The sequence below is a fragment of the Pinus tabuliformis genome, chromosome X (assembly GCF_031772625.1).
Source record: "Pinus tabuliformis cultivar Carrire ecotype Pingquan chromosome X, CPIR1, whole genome shotgun sequence".
NCBI classification, from domain to species: domain Eukaryota; kingdom Viridiplantae; phylum Streptophyta; class Pinopsida; order Pinales; family Pinaceae; genus Pinus; species Pinus tabuliformis.
In genome coordinates, this window is record NC_142308.1 from 1,404,141,473 (window position 1) to 1,404,162,125 (window position 20,653).

At 38.2% G+C, this 20,653-nt stretch overlaps 1 protein-coding gene across 2 annotated transcripts in view; it reads left to right on the forward strand.

The window, feature by feature from the left end:
* Positions 1–20,387, forward strand: part of LOC149145272 (uncharacterized) — a 446,502-nt gene extending 426,115 nt beyond the window's left edge. For both annotated transcript variants that reach the window (XM_089449292.1, XM_089449293.1), the window contains 2 exons: positions 19,140–19,235; positions 19,904–20,387. In XM_089449292.1, the coding sequence (XP_089305418.1) occupies positions 19,140–19,235; positions 19,904–20,107 (300 nt within the window). In that variant the 3' untranslated portion in view covers positions 20,108–20,387. The remainder of the gene's footprint in view (positions 1–19,139; positions 19,236–19,903) is intronic.
* The last annotated feature ends 266 nt before the right edge of the window (positions 20,388–20,653 follow it).

Here is a 20,653-nt window from a genome sequence, read left to right on the forward strand (position 1 = left end):
GCATCATTTTGTATAGTATCTCTAACCCTACTCCCTTTTATTTTATGTCGTTGGATAATTTATTTCACGCATTTATATTATGTTTTTTATATTTTAGTTTGTTAGAGTAGATTTTCTATTCCAGTGATATTTTCTAAATATGCATGATGATTTCGATGTTGAATGGATATCAATTTGACAATTTTTTGTTTCCTTGGATGCAAGATTCTGGGATTCTCATGTTACTTCTTGCAAGCAACGTGCCCCCATATGGAGCCAGATGTTGCACTCAAATTGTCAAAATTCCATGTAAGCAGGAGTACCAACTTTTTCCAACAAAGATCGGATCACATATCAATAGTGCATGTGTCATTGTCATCCCATTCTGCAAGTTATATATTGTAAATGATCTTAATAAAACCTTGAGTCTATGTAACAACCTAGGTAAGCCTATAATTTGATGATGAATTCCATCCTAGGAGGTTTTTTAACCTTGCTGATTACCTGTGTTTCTAGACACGGCTAATCAGAAGAATTTTTCTTCTCCAGCTTAAACCTCAAAGCTAGGGTGAAATTTATTGTCGAATTATTAGGTGAGTCCTAGTGTTTTTAGTCAAGTTTGATGTAAAAGTGGTTTGGGAATAATTTAAGCTAGTTGGCTTAATTATTTTATTACAAATCACTTGGTTTACTAGATCATATTGTGTCACAGATGGGTTATGTGTCTTGAGGGTCTAAGCCAAATGTGTATTCCCTCTTTGAGTCTTGTAAATGAAAAATCTTATGTATTAGAGGGTTGGAAAAATAATTAAATCCTCTCATGTAAAAATTAAATCCTAACTCAGAAAATCAATTAATTAGAGTCAAATTTAAATTGTCTTGGAAAATAAATTCTCCAAATGGAAAGATTCGTGGGTCTTAAAAGAGTCAATTTTTAAAGGTCCTCCACCAAGAGAATATTGTATATTTCAAGAAAATTTGGACCCTTGGACCTTAGTGGTTAAGTCAGTTAAATTTTTTGGTGAAATTAGCTCAAAATAATTAATTTTGAGTTAATTAAAATGGAATTAAATGATAAATTCGAAAATTCCTAAAAAATAAAAAATCAAGGGACAAGATTAAAAGATTTTGAAGTGTTTATCAAATGACAAGATTATTTTGATAAGGATTGAAGATACTAGCTGTTATTTTTCCATTTGGAGGATTTATCTATAAATTAGAGAGTCGATTGAGTCTCTACTCATCTTGACCTCTGGCTAGAATTGCTGTTGAAACATTTTGTAAATTATTGTCCCGTTGTGAACTATTTTTTCTACTATAATAAAAGACTTTGGAGTGCAACTCGATGTATTCTTGTTCATTGATCTGTGGTATGTATTGACTATGGGCTTCCTATGTGGTACTTTATAATTATTATTTTGAGATAATACATAGTGTTTGCAGGTACTCAATCCTTGGTCTCCAAGTTCACAGGCTGTGGGCAAGGGTTACTTTTCTTGGATCCTTAGTTTTTATATGGTGGATTGAATCTTCGCTAGGGCTATAGTGAGCATAAATTTTTTGAAGCGTTTTAGCCATTCTTTCAAGGAAAAAATATCATAAAAAATTATTTTCTCAAAATCTATTTTAAAAGCCATGTATATTTTGTAAAATAATTTTGTAAATTTTTTTTCTTACTTGGGTTGGGGTTTTTAAGATTTATTTCGTATATATTTGGGGGTTGGGTGTTGTATTTCTAATTTTTGCAGGTTGGATCAAGGGATCAAAGGATGGAAGAGCTAGATCTAGGCCCTTGAGAGTAAGATCTAGCCTCTTGATAATTTTGTAGGGACTTTCACTGAAGATTTGATGATAAAATTCAGAGCCGGAAGAAGAAATTTTTTTTGAGACAAGGGTTTTCAGTTTTTGGCCTTCTTGGGACCAGATCTGCCTCCTCCAAGCCCAGTATCTCCCTCCCTTTGCCTGCGTTAGCCTTCTTGGCCTCTGTGTCATATTTTCTGCTCTTTTAGTGTAGGCCGTAGCCTTGGAAGGCCAGCATCTCCACTTCTAGGCCCAGCGTTGGGGCCTTAAGGCCTTAAAAGGCTTAGCCGTGGGCCCTAGGCCACACGGCTACCCTTCTCTTACCCAAATGACTACCCTTTAGGTAGACCGTCCTCCTTTTGGCCCTTGTTTGCCTTCCAAAACCCTAGCCTCAAGCCTTTCTAGGCTTTCTTCCTCTTGTGTTGACCTTTTGTGGCCTTTTCCAGCGTTCCTGAACCCTGATCTATCACCTTGACCCCTTTATCTTCAAGCGTTGGCTTTCCTTGTCCTAGTTTCAACTTTCCTTAGCCATTTTTTGCCTTAGCTTGACCTGAAACCCTAATCTGAATTTTAAAAGCTAAATACTTGTTGGTTTTGTAGGTTTAAGGTCTCAAAATTCATATTTTTCAAGCGGTAATTTGATCCCAAAGTTTCAATGAATTTCAAGTATGGGAACTTCAACACCTTGGGTCTAGGGTTTAACCTCAAAACCCTTGTTTTGCTTCAGTTTTGTTACAACAATCAAATCAATAATAATTCCGTCTCAAAATCACATAATAAATGGTCAAAATTGGCCAAAGTTGATAAATCTTGATTTTTGTGAGTTTTGGCCACTTAGGTATCTCAAATTTGGCCTGGATCTAAAATTTTGGTTGTTGGAATTTTCTGTGTAAATTGTTGAATCAAGTCTGCAAAATTTTCCGAATCAAATACTTAAGAAGCGCTAAGAAATTTTAATATTCAATTTTTTGCAAAATTTTACTATTTTTTGATATATTAGGAATTGTCTTAAGCATCGTTGGGTTGCTGATCTATCACTGTTTCACTGTTGTAATAAACATATTAGTTCTGAAATTTCTGAATCACAACCTCTAAATAGCTCCAAAATTCGAAGTTTTCAAGTTTTGATGCATTTTTTCTATTTTTGGGCATATTGGTCATCTATTTTTGGCATCATAAGTTTGATGATCTGTGGTTATCTACTGTTGTAAATTAAAAATCAGATCTGAAATATCACTAAATACATCATCATAAAGTGGACTAAACAAGTTAATTTAGATTTAAATTTTTGTGTTTCATGTGTTGGGCAAATTTCATGATTTGAAGAGGTTTTCTTACTACTGTCATAACATTGATGAAGTCTGAAATTTCTGAAGTATTAGCTGATCTGAATTGTCATAAATCTGAAATTGGCTTATCTCATCTTGTTCTTAAAGGGTGTCTAACTTTGCATTCAAAATATGAAGTTAATCTTGTTGATGGATAAAATTAACTTGGCCTTCTAGTTTAATTTGGCATAATATCTCGTGGATAAGTTGATTTACTTAGGCATCTTGTTGAAGTTTACACTGGTATCTTGTTTAAGATTGTATCTTAATATCGTTAAGTACTCTTGCTTTTAGATTAATTCACAATAAGTACTTAAGTAACTTACACAATCTTAACTCAAGATAGCTTTCACTCATCATCTTGCATTAAGCGTACTAAGTCTATCTCGCATTAATAATTTACCTCCTAGCATAAGCTAGGTTGATAGAAATATGGGAAAATCCTTCTTATCTAATTTGTGGGGCGACAACTCTTCGGTGGTTAACTATAGATTAGAACCGTTGAATTCTCAAGATCTAATAAGCTACATAAATAAAATCACATGAACTATGTTTGTCAGTAATGGAAGATTGTGCTTCAAAACCTGATAAGCATTAGAGTCCCACTGTCTAGTGATAAGTTATAATCCTTAGTGATTGGTTCTTTTTAGTGTTAGTTGTTAGCATAGCTTAGAATAAGCTCTAATCCTGCATTTCCTGTGCTTTCATCTCTGAGTCTTACAACCCCGAATTTGATAATTAAATGTTGGAATTAGAATACATATAATTCCACCAGCAATGTACCTAGATGACCAAGGGTGCCCCTATGCTAGCTTTAAACTTTCTTGATGGAATTTGCCCTATTCCAGAGCCTAGATTGATGATGGAGACCACTTGAGATGGTTTGGGAGGGCTAGCACACCCCATTTTGATACCATAGCTAGATTCTAGCGCTGCCATGTCAACCATGCACGCCCTAGGAAGGTGATGTGAGCCTTTTTGATGATGAGTTCTTGGTGGAGGAGATGTTACTTGGAGATGTACCCATGCATTTTGATGAGTAAGGAGCACTCTTAGACCCACTTTCTCACTTGCTTGATAGAGATATCAATTTTTGGAGGATGACATCTGTTGGAGAGCCTTTCCTCCGACACATGTGGAGGATTTATGTAATTTTTATTACGATTTGTCATTTGTAAAGCTATCTTAGGTCGGCTTGTGACCTATTAGCCTAGCTGAATGCTTCAAGCAAACTTTTAGGGATTTTCATTGTAAATTAATGAAAAATGAAATGGTTTTCCTCATATAAATAGAGGGAAGTAATTTTCATTGAATCATCATCACGCATACTCACATATCTTCTCTTCAGTGAGTGCACACTAGCTCTTTTTTCTTTTTCTCTTGGACACAATGTATGAACAATGGTGCGAATTGTCTTGGGGAGGATATTTTTGCATAGAGAGACTATCTTGTGGATTGATGAAGTTATTCTTGAATTGTGTAAATTTAATTCTACCTTCTTCCATTTTGCAATGATTTTATGAAATTAGCTTTATCTTGTGCCATATTAAAAATTGCAATATCTTTCATGAACTTTTGTTTCTACGTGATTATGCAAAATTTGTCATCTAAGAATCCATTAAAGGAACTAGTTTTCATGCATCGTTTGACTTTAAATACCCTATGAAAGAATTCAGTAGGGTTTATAAGAGAAGCAAATTAGGTTTCCACCCTCTCTATCCAAGTCCTTCCAGCATTGACCTCACCCTAATTGACTCCATTGCCACCTTCTAAAATTTCTCTCTTTTCTTTATTTCTTTATAACTAAGGTTAGAGTTTGATTTAAATTTGCATTTAATAGCATTTTTGTTCCTATATGTTATTGTCCTTTAGGTGAAAATTACATTCATTCATATTTGAAACACAAAATCTAGAATTTATTGCATATTTTCACCCTGTTACCCACCATTTTGTGGGTAATATCCCTAGGAGAAATATTTTCTCCAAGATGGTCCTCAACCGACAACCAACAATGCCTTGCAGGCATCAGCTAGCTCACTATGCCATTTCTCCGCCACTTGAGCCAGCCATGTGGTCCCTCAGCCATCTACCATGATCATATGTTTGAAGGCGGGCCTCCCTAAGCCAAAGGTATGCCCTGTCATTTTGAAATTGAGTTTTGTAGTTTGCTTATCATGGACACTTTTGGGCATGTATTAATGGGGGGATTCAGCCGAAAGAATGGGCTACGTCTATGCTTTTGTCCCCTAGACCCCGTTTAGGACTTAACCTTGGATTCTAGTCCTGCGGGATCTCTTTTATTGACCATTTGGTTTCAGGGATGGTATTTCATGGGAAACCCCAAATTTGGTTGCGTGGTCCCGCTCCCTTATCCTTTTATATAACCCTCTTTCCACTCATTACTACCCCATCCATCATTTCTCCCACCTAGGTCCACATTCCTCCATCGAGTCCACATAGGGTCAACTCACCCCTTCCCCTTGCCCACACCTAGGGTCATGGCTTGGAATGGAGCCTGGAGGTTGATGCAGCTAAAAAGAAAGTCAAAAGAATATATGGCCACATTCAACAGGAAAAGTACTACAAGGTGCAAAAGATGGTCGGGACAAAAACATTTAGCACGTGGGAAAAATCCATTACATGAAGCTCTACCCCATCATCATGGCCATCACCCAGGTTCCAACAGGTTCTATGAACTTTCCTCATCACATAAGAACCCATGATTGCCCCAACCCCTGGTGGGTGATGAACCACCCCACCTTAAAGGGGGGAATTCACTGCTATATCTTATACATAATGCTCTAACTCCTTGAGCCTCGAGCATGTAGGTTTTAACCCCGTACAGAAATTACTTGCATACGAATTATAAAACACAAAAAATAAACAATGCGAGAGCATAACACATATATATATAGATTTTCCCCTGGATCCCAAAACTGGGACTACCAGCTTGATTTTTCATTATGTTCCTTTCAATGTTACAATACATATTTATACATGCCGAAGCATCCAATACCATGGACCGAAAACCATTGCGTCCAAAACCATGTGCGAAAATCATGCACAAAACCATAGGTAGGTCTACCCAACCTAACATAGGGTCCAAAACCAAAATTTTTCGGGGCGCTACCCCGGACCCCATAGAGTGGGGTTTCCTGCACTCAAACTCCTTGTGACTCCCCCCGCTGCGCAATAGGTGCAACGAAGGGGGGGCTCTGCCCCCCTTCTAACCCCCCGGTTAACTACATGGGCTAGTCGTGGAAAGAATATAACACAACCCAACATTCTCCCACTTGTTGTTTTCTTTCCACAGGGGGCCACAAGAGAGCTTAGTCATTTATCTAGCCTTGCAACACCCATTGTTTCTCTACACCAAGAGAACTTCTTAGAGCTCACAGATTTTGTCAATGCATTTGCAGTATTCTTCAAAGTGTCCACCTTTACCAGCAACACCTTTTTGTCTTCTATCATATCCCTCACAAAGTGATACTGCACATCAATGTGCTTTGTCTTTAAATGATATGTAGGATTCATTGCCAAGAAAATTGCACTTTGGTTGTCACAGTCTATCCTTATAGCTCCCTATACTAACCCCATATTTGAACACAATCTCTGCAACCAAACTGCTTCCTTGCTTCCATGGGTGGCTGCCATGTATTCTGCCTCTGTAGTTGACAGTGCCACTATAGATTGTTTCTTACTCATCCAACTGACTGCACCTCCAAATAGGTTAAACATATACCCACTTGTAGATCTTCTTTGATCCAGATCTGCAGCCCAGTCTGCATCAACAAAGCCACAAATATCCAACACTCTGTCCAATCCTGGTCTTCCTTGGTAGCACAAACCATAATCACTAGTGCCATGCAAATACCTGAAAACCCGCTTCACTGCTGTCCAATGCTCCTTCCCTGGTTTTGGCATAAACCTGCTCAATACTCCCACTGCATGTGCAATGTCTGGCCTAGTACAGACCATTGCATATATCAGGCTATCGACTGCACTTGCATATGGAACACGGGACATGTCCTCTTCCTCTTCTTGTGTCTTGGTACACTGTTCAGCAGATAACTTTACACCTACAAGAATAGGAACCTTCACCGGTTTACTATCCTTCATATTAAACCTCTGCAATATTGTCTCAACATGCTTCCTCTGGTTTAACCAGAGCTTCCTCTTTGTCTGATCTCTTTTAATTTCCATGCCCAAAATATAGTTTGTAGCACAAAGATCTTTCATGTCGAATTTGGAGGACAAATGGGTCTTCAAATTCTGGATAATTTCTTTGTTATTTCCAACCAGCAACATATCATCCACATACAAGACCAGATAAATAACACGGTCACCAATTAATTTAAAATACACACAGTGATCTGCTTAGGTGACTGTTTTAACCAATACAGACTTCTTTAACATGCATACTAGTGCTTTCATACCCTTCACCGCAAAGCCTTCAGGTTGCTTCATGTAGATCTCCTCTTCGAGATCCTCGTGAAGAAATGTTGTCTTCACATCCATGTGTTCTACCTCAAAATCAAAAACAGCAACAATAGAAAAAAGTAATCTAATAGAAGTTACCTTGGCAACAAGAGAAAAAATATTGCCAAAATCAATTCCCGGCACCTGGGAATAACCTTTTGCTACCAACCGAGCTTTGTATTTCTCCACCTTTCCTTCTGCATTTGTCTTCTTCTTGAACACCCATTTGCTGCCAATGGGTTTCCTTCCAGTCGGAAACTCCACCAGATCCCAAGCCTCATTTTTGTGAAAAGATGCCATTTCATCAACCATGGCCTCTTTCCAGAGTTTTCCATCCTCTGAATCTACTGCTTCCTTTACAATTCTGGGAGCATCATCAGTAATAGATAAAGCAAAATTTGAACAGAAAGCAAATGGACTATACCTTTCTGGCTGCCTTCTTTCTCGAACTGATCTTCTCACACTCGGAGTTTGTGGCTCTTCATCTTCTGATTCTTCCTCTGCTGTAGAGTCTAATTCTTCCTCCTTTAGCTCAAACTCTATATTCTCAGGTTCCTTTGGTTGGATTTCATGTTTAATAACATCTTTCACCTCTTTGAACACCACATCTTGGCTGTACACAACCTTCCTTGTTACTGGGTTCCAAAGCTTATAACCCTTTAAACCATCCTTATACCCAATAAAGATGCACTTTTCGGATTTACTATCTAACTTGGTTCATTTCTCCTTTGAAACATGTACATATGCATCACATCCAAATACCCTCAGATGTAAAAGAGAGGGTTTCTTACCAGTCCATACCTCTTGTGGAGTCTTGACTCTTATCTTCAACATTGATGAAGGTGATCTATTGACCAGTTAACACGCTGTCTCCACCGCCTCTGCCCAGAATTTTTGTCCTAACCTGACACCACTGAGTATGCTTCTTGCCCTTTCCATCAATGTTTTGTTCATTCTTTCTGCAACTCCATTTTGCTGAGGTGTATATGGAGTAGTCTTCTGCCGTGCTATACCACACTTCTTACATAATTCTTCAAATTCCTTACTGCAAAACTCTCCACCGTTATCTGTCCTCAACAAATTTATCTTCTTCTCTGTCTGGTTTTCCACCAGAGCCTTAAATTCTTTAAACCTGTCAAAGACTTCAGATTTCTTTTTAAGGAAATATATCCATGTATTCCTTGAGAAGTCATCTATAAATGATACATAGTACACAAACTTACCCAGTGATGGAACCTTCACAGGGCCAAACACATCACTGTGCACAAGCTCTAATATCTGTTTCGCCCTCTTACCACCAGAGGGGAAACTCACCCGATTCTGCTTCCCATATACACAATTTTCATAGAAATCAAAATCCAGAGAGCTATTACTCATACCTTCTACCGTAACTTTACCATGAAGTATTTGAAGCCCCTTCTCTCCAATATGTCCAAGTCTTTGATGCCACAGCATGGTCTTCTCTCCAAAGACCATTAGATTTTCTACTCCACTTTCAAGAACCATAAAACGATTGCACCCATCAACAACAGTGCTACCTTGCAGCTTGTACAGAGTTCCAATCCGAACTCCCCGCATCAATACCAGTGCTCCTCGAACCATCTTGCAGGTATCCTTCTCAAACACTGTTTTTACACTTGCATCATCCAGCTTGCTTACAGAAATCAGATTTCTGGCCAATGCAGGAATATGTAGAACACCCAGAAGTGTTCTAACCCTTCCACCTTGCAACTTCAACTTTACTTTTCCGCGACCAACGATTCTAGCCTTCCTATCATCCCCTAAAAAGACATCACCACCATCGTATTTCTCATACTCGCAGAACCACTCTCTATGGGGAGTGAAGTGAAAGGATGCACCTGAGTCAATCAACCATGTCTCATGATCTACATGTGTACTTGAAGAAGCCAAGTACACATCCCCACCTTCATCTGAGGTGGTTTTTGCCTCTGCAGAAGGAGCATCTTCAGAGTCCTTTCCTTTGTCAGGAGCTTTAGATTTACATTCCTTTTGTAGTTCCCTTCCTTTCCGCATTTCCAGCACACCACCTTTACAGGTTTTCCTGGAGATTTAGATCTCCCTCTAGATTTAGATCTCCCACTCGATGACGTTTTTTTGTTTCTGTTCTGGGACCGTCCTCGTACAGACAAGGCATCACTATTCTGGCTCTCCATATTTTTCTGTCTCATCTCCTTCGTCAGCATGACACTATTTCATCAAACTACAAGGCAGTTGCATTTCTACCTATTGTAATAACCATACTATCCCACGAATCTGGTAGAGAACACAACAAACTAATGCACTTATCTTCATTTGAAATTTTTATATCAACAGATGATAACTGACTTACCACAGTATTAAACGCATTCAGATGCTCTGTCACCGAGTCTCCATCTTTCATCCTCAGGTTATATAGCTTTTTCCGTAGGAACAGTTTATTCACCAGAGACTTAGATTGGTACAAAGTCCCTAACTTGTCCCACAAAGCCTTCGTCGTAGCTTCCCCTGATACATTCAACAATACTGAATCTGAGATACACAATCGTATTGTGCTCTTTGCCTTCCGATCCAACTTCTTCCATTCTTCATCAGACCCTCCCATTGGTTTAGTACCTGGATCTACCGCGATCCACTGATCTTTATCCACCAACAGATCCTCCATCTTGAGTTTCCACAACTCAAAACTCTGACCATTGAATTTCTCGATCTCTATCTTTCCACTGCTCACCGTCTTCTTTCACCACCAGAATCGATCACGCAGATCTCCCACTGAACGGGGTCTACCACAGGCCCGAGCGAAACCCGTCAGCAACAAAGGCGCCCCCTTGAAGCCAAAACAACTCTGATACCAAATATAGGTTTTAACCCTGTACAAAAATTACCTGCATACGAATTCTAAAACATAGAAAATAAACAATGCGAGAGCATAACACATAAAACACATATACACAGAGATTTTCCGCTAGATCCCAAAATCGGGACTACCAGCTTGATTTTTCATTATGTTCCTTTTAATGTTACAATACATATTTATACATGTCTAAGCATCCAATACCATGGATCGAAAACCATCGCGTCCAAAACCATGGATCGAAAACCATCGCGTCCAAAACCATGGACTGAAAACCATCGCATTGAAAACCATGTGCGAAAATCATGCACAAAACCATAGGTAGGTCCACCCAACCTAACATAGGGTCCAAAACGGGTTACTTGCACCCGTCAAACCCCCTGTGACCCCCTCCCGCTATGCAATCGGCGCAACAAAAGGGGGGCTTCGCCCCCCTTCTAACCCCCCAGTTATCTACGTGGGCTAGTCGTGGAAAGAATATAACATAACCCAACAGAGCAGCTAATAAAGGAAATCATAAAAGGACAAAATACACATAAATAAGGGTGGAACAATCAAGGTTAGGGTACCTCATGTACCACGATTGCTCCCTCCTGCACCTTATAAACCCAAGTGTGGGCTTCCCTCTTATTAGCTATCCTTGTGCTCCAAGATGTGACCCAGAGCTGCCCCCTCTTATTCCTTATTTCATTCACCTATTTTCCACATGCCACCACCTTTGACCGATGTACCTTGACTATATTATCCCCTTTAGAAGCAGAAACCACCTAATGGGGTACTTGGTTAACTCCATTGGGAGTTTAGGAGACATTGGCACATCCCGAAGCTCATTATGGAAGGGCAGGCCATTATGAAGTCCCCACCTGTGGTCCATGGTTAGGTAAGCTCATTTACTTGATTTCTCTAATGACTTGTTGTACTAGAATCCTAGGGGATGCATTGGATCTTATGCAGGATTGATGGTTTCCATTTGGGGTTTGGTCTCTCTATACGAGGTCCTAATCCTCGAGAGGGCTACATTGGCACATATGTGGTGAGTGTTGAGATCCATGGGCCTCCACAATAGTAGCTTGCAGTTCATGGATCCCCACAACCATTCAGAGATTGTTCATGGTTCACTCATTGGATGAGGAGGATACCCCTGATCCATCATGGCCAGTTGGCCCCAGATCTACACCATACACTTGACAGATGATCCAAGACTTCTACGATGATGTGGCATCTCCTACATTGTCATGTTGGCCCTTGAGGGTGACCTACAGGTATCTTCGATTTGTTTGGAGACTCGTGAGGACACTTGTTTGCCCCCACATGTCATTTGGAGCACCACAGGTTATTACAAGGGGCCAACCCCCTGTCCACTACTTTTGAGGGTCCTATACACCCATGGGCCTCATTAGGCCTCTTAGAGGGCCCTGCGACACGCATAGATTATTATTTGTCTTCTTGAGACGTTTATCTTTTCATTTGTGAGCTAGTTTGGTGGGCTTGTCACCAAAGTTAGGTCATTTGCACTTTATTTTATTTATAGGAGCTAATGTAGGCTCATTAGCTAAATCAAACTCCTAATTAGCGTATAAATAGGAGTTAGTTGGATTCATTTGTATCATCACTTGACTTGGGATCTCTCTATCTTTAGATAATTTCACACTTTTTCCTTCGAGGATTATTTTGGATGATGGATGAATTTTGATGTATGGATTTGGCCTATTTCTATCTTGGAGCTTCTTATTTTCAAATGTGATGCTAGTTGGATATACTCTCTAACATTGTAAGAACAAATTTAATGCTATTTTCTTGTTGCTACATCTATTTGAATTTTGCTATAATTAGGGCTAATTGCTGCATGTACGAAATGTGGAATTGTGTCTATTTAGCTTATTATTTGTATGGGCCATTATTAGATGAATGAAATTTCCTAGATATCATGTTATCTTGATAGGCTTGAAAATTCGAAGTCTGAAATCCTATTACAACAATTGGAATTAATTCTTCTAATTATTAATTAATTAACAATTTATTTTCTACAATAAATATTGAATAAATCACACTGCAACCTTTGTTTCCGCTTGTCACACATACCTACCAGTTAGTGAGAAAAGCCCTTAACCCCACAAGGTGTGGCTGGTGGCAAATTAAAGAGGTGGGGCTGTGGCTTGTTCCCAACTCTCTCCGTTCAAGCTATCTCCTAGGTTAGCTAAGGGGGTGGTCCCTAAATGGAAAACTAAGTTAAAAAAGGATGTGAAGTTTCTAGGAGATATTAGACTGAAATGGATTACTTTTTGAGATTACAAACAAATATAATATGAACAATGTGAGTCAAAAATAACCATCAACACATGAGATAACAATAAGCATATGGAAAACCAGTGCCTTAAAATATTGCTAAAAAATGAAAGATACTTGCTCAAAATGAATGAAATGCTTCCAAATAGAAGCACAAACAATCCTGAAAATGAAACAAAGGATGTTAGCACAATAAAATAATCAATACAAGGTATAAAGATGCTTTCAAGATATATGATCACTTGTTAATTCAAAGCATACAAGGAAATAATATCTTGCAAAGGAAACCAATTAGAATTCTACTTGCAAAATATAGAATGAGATGATACTTGCCAAAACAAAGTATTCAATTCAACACATATTCAGAAATGACAAGTGTAATGGCTATTTGCAAGTGAAACAATAAGATGTGTTAATATGAAATGCACCTAAGCTAAAATTGGATGCAATTATCTTGGTTGTTTTTTAATTTAAATGCCTAATCTAGGGAGAGATCCTCCTTTTGAGCTCTTACAAAGAATAAAAATTGGGGTGACCGTAAGAAAGAGGGGGCGAGGACATGGTGGTGTCATTAATGATACCTATCCCCTGAGTCTTACCAACCAGTGTGTGCCTTCGTTCCTACAAGGGGACATGCCACCTTCATAACTGCAGGGCCACACGCCTTTACCTTACTTCTACCAATTGGAAAATCTTTCCAAGAAAGTCTTTTCCTACGATTTCTATCAACCAAGCTTATGCTTGGAGGTCAATTTTTAAAGTGCAACTAAAACTAGAATGCCTACTATGATGTGCAAGTGAGATTGTAAGTGCTATGTGAAAGATTGCTTCAATTAATTATGTTCCACAAGATTATTGCTCAAGTAAACGCAAGATGCATAAGCTTCATAAGAATTTTGAGTTGCTAAAGATGGATGGTGAACAAACTTTGTAAAGTAAAATGTAAATTTGAGACTTGAGCAACAATTGTAAATGGTGAAAGTTTAAAGAACTTTAACAAACTTGAAAATAGAGAAATGTGCTTTGTGTTACTTCCCAATTAGAGCAAGCATATGTGATGTAAAAGCAAAAATGGAAAAGCTAAAACTTAACAAATGAATCCACCTAAGATTCTCTCCTTAAAATGGAGAGACAGGGATGCCAATGGGTACGCCCACACTCCCAAAACAAAATGAAATTTTTATTACTTTGTTGTTACAATGAGGTTAATGGCTCTTTGAGAGCTACCCAAGCAATTGATGGAAGTACAATATGAGGTTTTGAAACCACAAGGAAAGTCCTTCAAGTATGGGAGGTCAAGAGAGATGAAGATGGTGCTACAACTAGGAAATACAAGCTCCCAAAGTGATACATGACCTAGCCTCTTTTGCAAGCCCTCCTAATGCCCACGACCTCCTTGAAGATGAAAATTGGAGCTTGAGAGAACATACAACAAAAATGTTAGGGCTGCAAAACTAAAACCAAAGTTAGTGTGAAAAAGAGAGCATGTAAATATGTGATAATGCTACAAATAATATATAGAGGCTAAATCAAGTGATGGGAAAAGATCCCCATCGCTTGTCTAGCTTATGAGAATATCTTGAATAGCTAGATAATGAAATGAAAACACAAATTCAAAGAAGTAAATTAATTTTTTAATATTTTATCTTATGCATAAACTATGTGAAAGAGAACCTTGCAAGAACAAGTACTTTCAAAAGATTTTAGATCTATGAAATCCAAATAACGATGAGAGCTCCTTGGAAACAAGTAGAGATAACAATCATGGATGAACCCCAAAGTCTCTTTATTCATATGAAGGTACATAGAAGCAGGGCTTCCCCAAGCACAATAGGTCATTGCAAAGATTACAAGTGAGAGCACAAATCTCTTATTATATAGAAGCTTAGGAGCCTATCCCAAGGCAAATGAGTGACAATCCCAAAGCACCTCCATGCAAATTCGAATTTCCGAAGTGGCATCAAGAATCCCTCAAGAAAAATCAAATTCCATGATGAAATGACAAGTGTATATGGGTGGGAACCAATGTGGAGACAATTTCACACAAAGATCTCCACGAAATATTCTTCCAAATCCTCCCAAATGTGCATTAACTTCACAAATTTGAATTTTCCAAGTAAGCAAATTCCTCATTTATTGCCAGAAATTAGATTTCCTTGAGCACATGTCATTTCCTTGATTTTACAAGTCCACATCACCTTGGGACTTCACTTTAACTTCTCCATGATTTTCCACCTCATTTACACATCATTTAGCATGTGTGGATATTTATTTTTTTCCATTTATTTAATTGTTGGCTTAATTTATTGCCACTTTTTCCACTAAACTTAGGAAACATTGGTTTTGAGGGTCTAGATCACATTTTTAACCCCTCATGTTTGTTTCAGTAGAAAGTTGAGGGTGAGAGGTGCAATTTTTATTACTGATACCCCATACAACTTCTCTAGACATCACTTATTACATTTCATATACAATTTTTATTCTAATTTCCGCATTGCTGGAAATAAAAAAAAATAAAAAAAAAACTGACCCCCTAGACCTAATCAAAGTCCACGAATTGTTTTGTGTGATCTAGTATGGTAATATACATTGACCCTAGACACTAGGACTCACCTAAGGTCTCACTATTAAGCCGTACTCCGGCTTTGAGGTATATTTGGAGGAAAAAACTCAATTAATTATTAAGTCCTCGTAAGGAGATGATTAACCTAGTGAAAAGAAACTCTAGAGTAATACTCAGTTGATGATAAGGTCCCAAGCTACCCAGGCCTGTTACATGACTCGACTCATACTAGTATTACTTTTACGCTGTCCCCACAGGGATTGTGGAATTTGAGTACAACAGAAAATGATAAAAAGAAGAAGTAGAGTTGAAAAACTCTGGTAGTATGATGATCTCTGATGGTACAAACATCCTTTGGTACATCCTTAGGCAAGGAGTCTTTAGATTATCCTCAGGTGCCACTCCAGTGGTCAAAAACCTTCACAAATAAAACTGCAAAAAATAATAGTGTTGGAAACTGAGAAATATGCTAGCACACACATGAAAATTGACACTTATTTTTGGACTAAAGTCCCTGGAAAAACCTGACTTGGGAAAACGGGTGCAGTAACTGAGGGTTTTTATTATTATGTAGCAGTGAAATAATCTGAGTACAATTTGGATGCCAAATATTGGCTATCTTGTAGAGAAAATACTGACCAAAATTATTTGAGGGAAATTACCCTCTCTCTAAGCAATCTCGACACTTGGCTGCCTCTGAAAAGCAAGTCTTCCACCTATCTCCGCGCAGACCCTATGTCCCCTCTACGCAATCCCTCGAATGCTTTAGCTCTGAACTTCTTACTGTTGACTAGGAAATGGTCTCTGCGGCACTCTGGACATGTCTTCTGGCCTTTGAAACTGATAACCAACTTCACCCCAACAAAATCAAACTGCCCTCTGTAGCTTCTGTGTTGCCTTTGCGCATCTTCTTGGAGAAATTTTAGCCTCTTTGCAATGTACTCACTGTTACTTTTTGTAGCATCGAATGTGTTCTAGCCTTGAACTTTTGTGGAGAGGCTAGAATACATGAGATCTCCAAAAACTAGAAATCGTTTTTGGAAATTTCGCCTAGAAATGACTTAATTAGATTATTAACCAGTTTTTAAATATTTCCTAAGTTTAAACTTAGGGAATATGGTTGATTAATTAGTATTTAATTAAATCAAGGCGAGAATCATCTAGAAACTCACATTGATCGATCCAAAGATGATCCTAACCATTGATTATGTTTTAATCTTGGTTGTTGGTGCTCCAACAGAGGATTATAAGATGAGGTCGATGTGGTGATGCAAAGATCAATTGAGACACTTGAACAGTTTGATTTCTTGGCAGATCAAGTTCCATAGTAGCAACAATCAGTTGTCAGAGAGAGCTAGAGATCGAAGTAGTGAGTGAGGGGTTGTTAATTTTAGACAACAATGGTATCTATGCTTTAGAGCAATTTTACTTCAATTTCTTTATTAGCCCAGTATCAATATTCAGATTAGCAATCACATCAACATGATAGTAAAATGCAGATAGAACATAAACATAAACAGTAGAAGACAAGCCAAGACAAGAGGACACAAGATGTGGCACCAGTGAGGGACAAACCCCAATATGGGGAAACCCTTGATCAAATCTTCTTTTAGTCTTCAATAGTTCAGCAGAGAGAGATAGTAGAATTTACAAATCTGATCATTTATAACACTTCAATCAACTTTAGCCTCCAAACAACAAGATAAAACAACCCTCAAAATAGTCAAGTTTAGCCTAGTCAAAGTCTGGTCAAACAACTTACTTGCAATCAACTATAGTTGCAGTCAATGCTGGTCAACAGTCAAGAAATCCGGTTTCTTGAAATTTCGGCCTCCTAAAATTTCACTCTCCTGAAATTTCGGACATGTGGAGAGAGAGAGGCCCACAATTCCGTACCCAATCAATGAGGAGAGAGAGAGAGAAGTGTGAAGATGAGTGTGTCCAAATGAGGCTAAGTCGCCTTCTATTTATATGCAACGTTGAGGATGAATAGACGTGATTGTTGGGCTTCTGAGCCTACATAAGTTTGCTGGCCGACCTTGACAATTTGACCATAATCAAAATAAATTCATAACTTCATTTGTACATGTCAGAATCGGATGATATTTAGATCAATCCTACACCTCTCGAAGAGAGGAATCCAAGAAAAATATCAGTTGTCATAAATAAGATGACCCATGTGGAGTTTGGCCCTAGTTGCCAATTTTAACAGGGGCAGAGATAGTGAGGCTGGAGGAGGCATTCCAGATTCAGCGAGTGCATTTGCAGAGAGGCAGAAGAGCCACAGAGAGGCTAACGTTAGGGTAGCACAACAATCTCTAGAGGCAAGATCAATTCGTTGAGAGGGAGAGATGTCTTCAGTTCCAGAGGCCGGGAAGGAGTCCCAAAGTGTCAGAGAAGCATCTTTCCGGCCAACAGAAGGCGAAATGACTTCATCAGAGACCAGTCAGAGGCTTGACGTCCAGCAAGTTGTGCAGAGTGGTGCAGAGGCTGACGCAGAGGGTCAGAGGGCCGAATTTCTGAAGGAAAGTTGCGTCGGGAGTTTCGCTGTGGGGTGAGGAAAATTTCTCACTAGATTTTTTCCAGTATTTTTCTCTGTAGGATTGCTAGATTTTGGCATCTAGTTGTACTCATATTTTCTCACCGCGACATAATAATAATACCCTCAATTGTTGCATCGGTTTTCCCAAGTTGGGTTTTTCCGGGGACCTTTGTCCAAAAATAATTGTGTTATTTTTATGTGTGTGCTAACATTTCTTAGTTTCCAGCGCATTATTTTTTCCATAGTTTTATTTGTGAAGGTTGCAGTGTATTTATTTCGATATTTGTCGTAGCAGATAAATTGTTAATTAATTAGCAATTAGGAGAAATAATATTAGTTGCTGCAAGAGGATTCCGGTTTGGAATTTTCACACTCATCGGATTTGAAAAAATCTTCCTCCAGCTTCATTGTACCTGCGCCTCTCTATCTCTGCTTCCCTTCTGAAGCTCAAACTCTTTCGGCAACAACTGCTCTCTGGAAAAATCGAACTCTCCAAGGAAATCGATCTCAACTGTGTGTGTTCTCCATCTACTCATCGACTTCTTCTTCTAATCTTCTATTGGGACTCCAATGGCCAAGATTAAATCTTAATCAATGACTAAGATCATATCAGAGTTGATCCGTGTGAGTTTTTAGATGATTCACACCTTATCTCAATTAATATTGATTAATTAACACCTCTTCCAAAGTTTAGACTTAGGAAATATATTAAAATAGGCTAATAATCTAATTGAGGCACTTCCAGGTGGAATTTCTAGAAACAATTTCTAGATTATGGAGAACTCCTGTGTTTTAGCCTTTCCACAAAATTTCGAGACTAGAACACCTCTGATGCTACAAAAACTAACAAAACCATGACACCTTGTTTATAAAATTGCCCTTTTGAGCTTTTAGAAAGTTGAAACTTTCCTCAGGGCTCAAGGGTCTTGTCCAAGGGTTTTGTGTGTATTTTTATTTTCTTGTTTTCCAACTATATCTGTCTCAGGCCATGTTCTGCAGACCTGGTTTATCTCAGGATTCATCCAGGAAGTGTATCCTTGCCAAGTTCTTTGAAAATCCCCATTGTTTTGATGAAACAGCTCAGGAAATGGCAGTCCTGTCATTTATTTATCAACAAAGATACCATCCCTAATGCATTATTCAGAGCATTTCCTTTTGTATCAACAGTATTCCTTTGTTCATTAGAGTGAGTTGATTTCCTTCATGGATGTATTCTTTTCGCCATGGATGTGCTCACCATTTTAATGGATGGATGATCTGTATATTTGGCGAGTTGATCTAACATATTTATTTTGGCTGTGATCATTACAGACTTTGAGCAATTATTCATGTATTGCATTAGCTGGTGTGGCCGTTGAGTATCTGCTCTTTGGTTTGGCAGAGGGAGGTATTGCCGACATAAAACAGGTTATTTCTCACTTTGATAGTTTGAATTTTTTACAGTCAAAAGGTATGCTTGAAAATCACAGGTGTTTATATTTTTAAATCTGCATGTATCTCTTTACCAAGGGTAACTCATGATTGGAATCCATGACATCTTGTAAACAAAAGCTAAAAAGAAACTAACCTGTCAGTTATAAGATGCTATGATGTCTAAGCAGCATCCCTTCCAGCTCCAGTTGGCAGACAGCCATCCCTGCTTTCTATCTCAGCTTTCAGCCCAATCCCTTAATAACAATGTCTTTTCTTCACAACCCTCTTGCAATGACTTCTGCCCCTCATCTCACCTTTTTTTTTTTTTCCATATTCTCCCTACTCATCTGCTAATGTTGTTGAAAAGTACATTGAGTTTTCCTCTTTCTGAAGTTTTCAAATTGTCCACACTAGACTTCTACTGAACAATCAACCAACAATGATCATTTGTTCCTTGTGCAAATATGTGAACTTTTTCAAGTCAATGTTTTAATTTTATGTAAATATGTGTGCATAATTCAATTCAAACCTTTATTTTAAGGACAGAAAATAATTTTCTAAATGCGGCCCTTCAATAATGTTTCTGTACGATCTTTAATTGGAAGTCCTTGGGACAGAGGTTGTTACTATAGTGTTTTATGTTTCTGTTCCTGTGCAACCAGCTGGATAACTTACTGAAAAGTTTAAGCTTCACTCAAAAGAAAGCAGATTCACAAATACGGTGGGCAGTTCTAAATACAATAACACTCCTGCGTCGCCATGAACAAGCTCGATCCAAACTCGCAGAAGCTATGATGTTTAGCAAGTCAGTCGGTGATTGCATTGATACAATTGAGAATGAGTTGATGAATGCTGTGGATATATAGCAGCAATCTAACCGCCTCAATTCTAACTTTGATTAACAGTATGTAAACAAACTTCCAAGCTACAATGATGCTGCTTAACCCAATTTAAATGCGTTTTGTTTGTTTATTGGTTTTGGGAACTGCCTTTATTATTCCTTGGAATGTTACATTACTCTACCAAATTCCAAGCACTATAGGAGTTAGCATATATGTTTGTCTCGATCTCTCAAAGTCTGTAGTCTCCAGATTTTCTGCATATATTGTAAAACCTATATAGAAAATGAAATTATATTTGCTAACATTTCAGTCTATGATATGCTCCCCTGATGACATCGTCAAGCATTCAATTGATATCTTCATGATTAATGTGGATGAAGGTATGTTTCTGCTTGATAATCTACTTGTACCTCTACCGTATGCCTAATGCTAAGTAGTGGTTCTTTCTTTTCTAGGGTTTACTTGGGTCACCCTTTCTTACACTCTTTCTATTTATTCTCATTTCTATCTCTTTTATCTTGTAGGTTTCAAAGAGAGTCATTGCACTCCCATATTATGTTTGTAACTGAT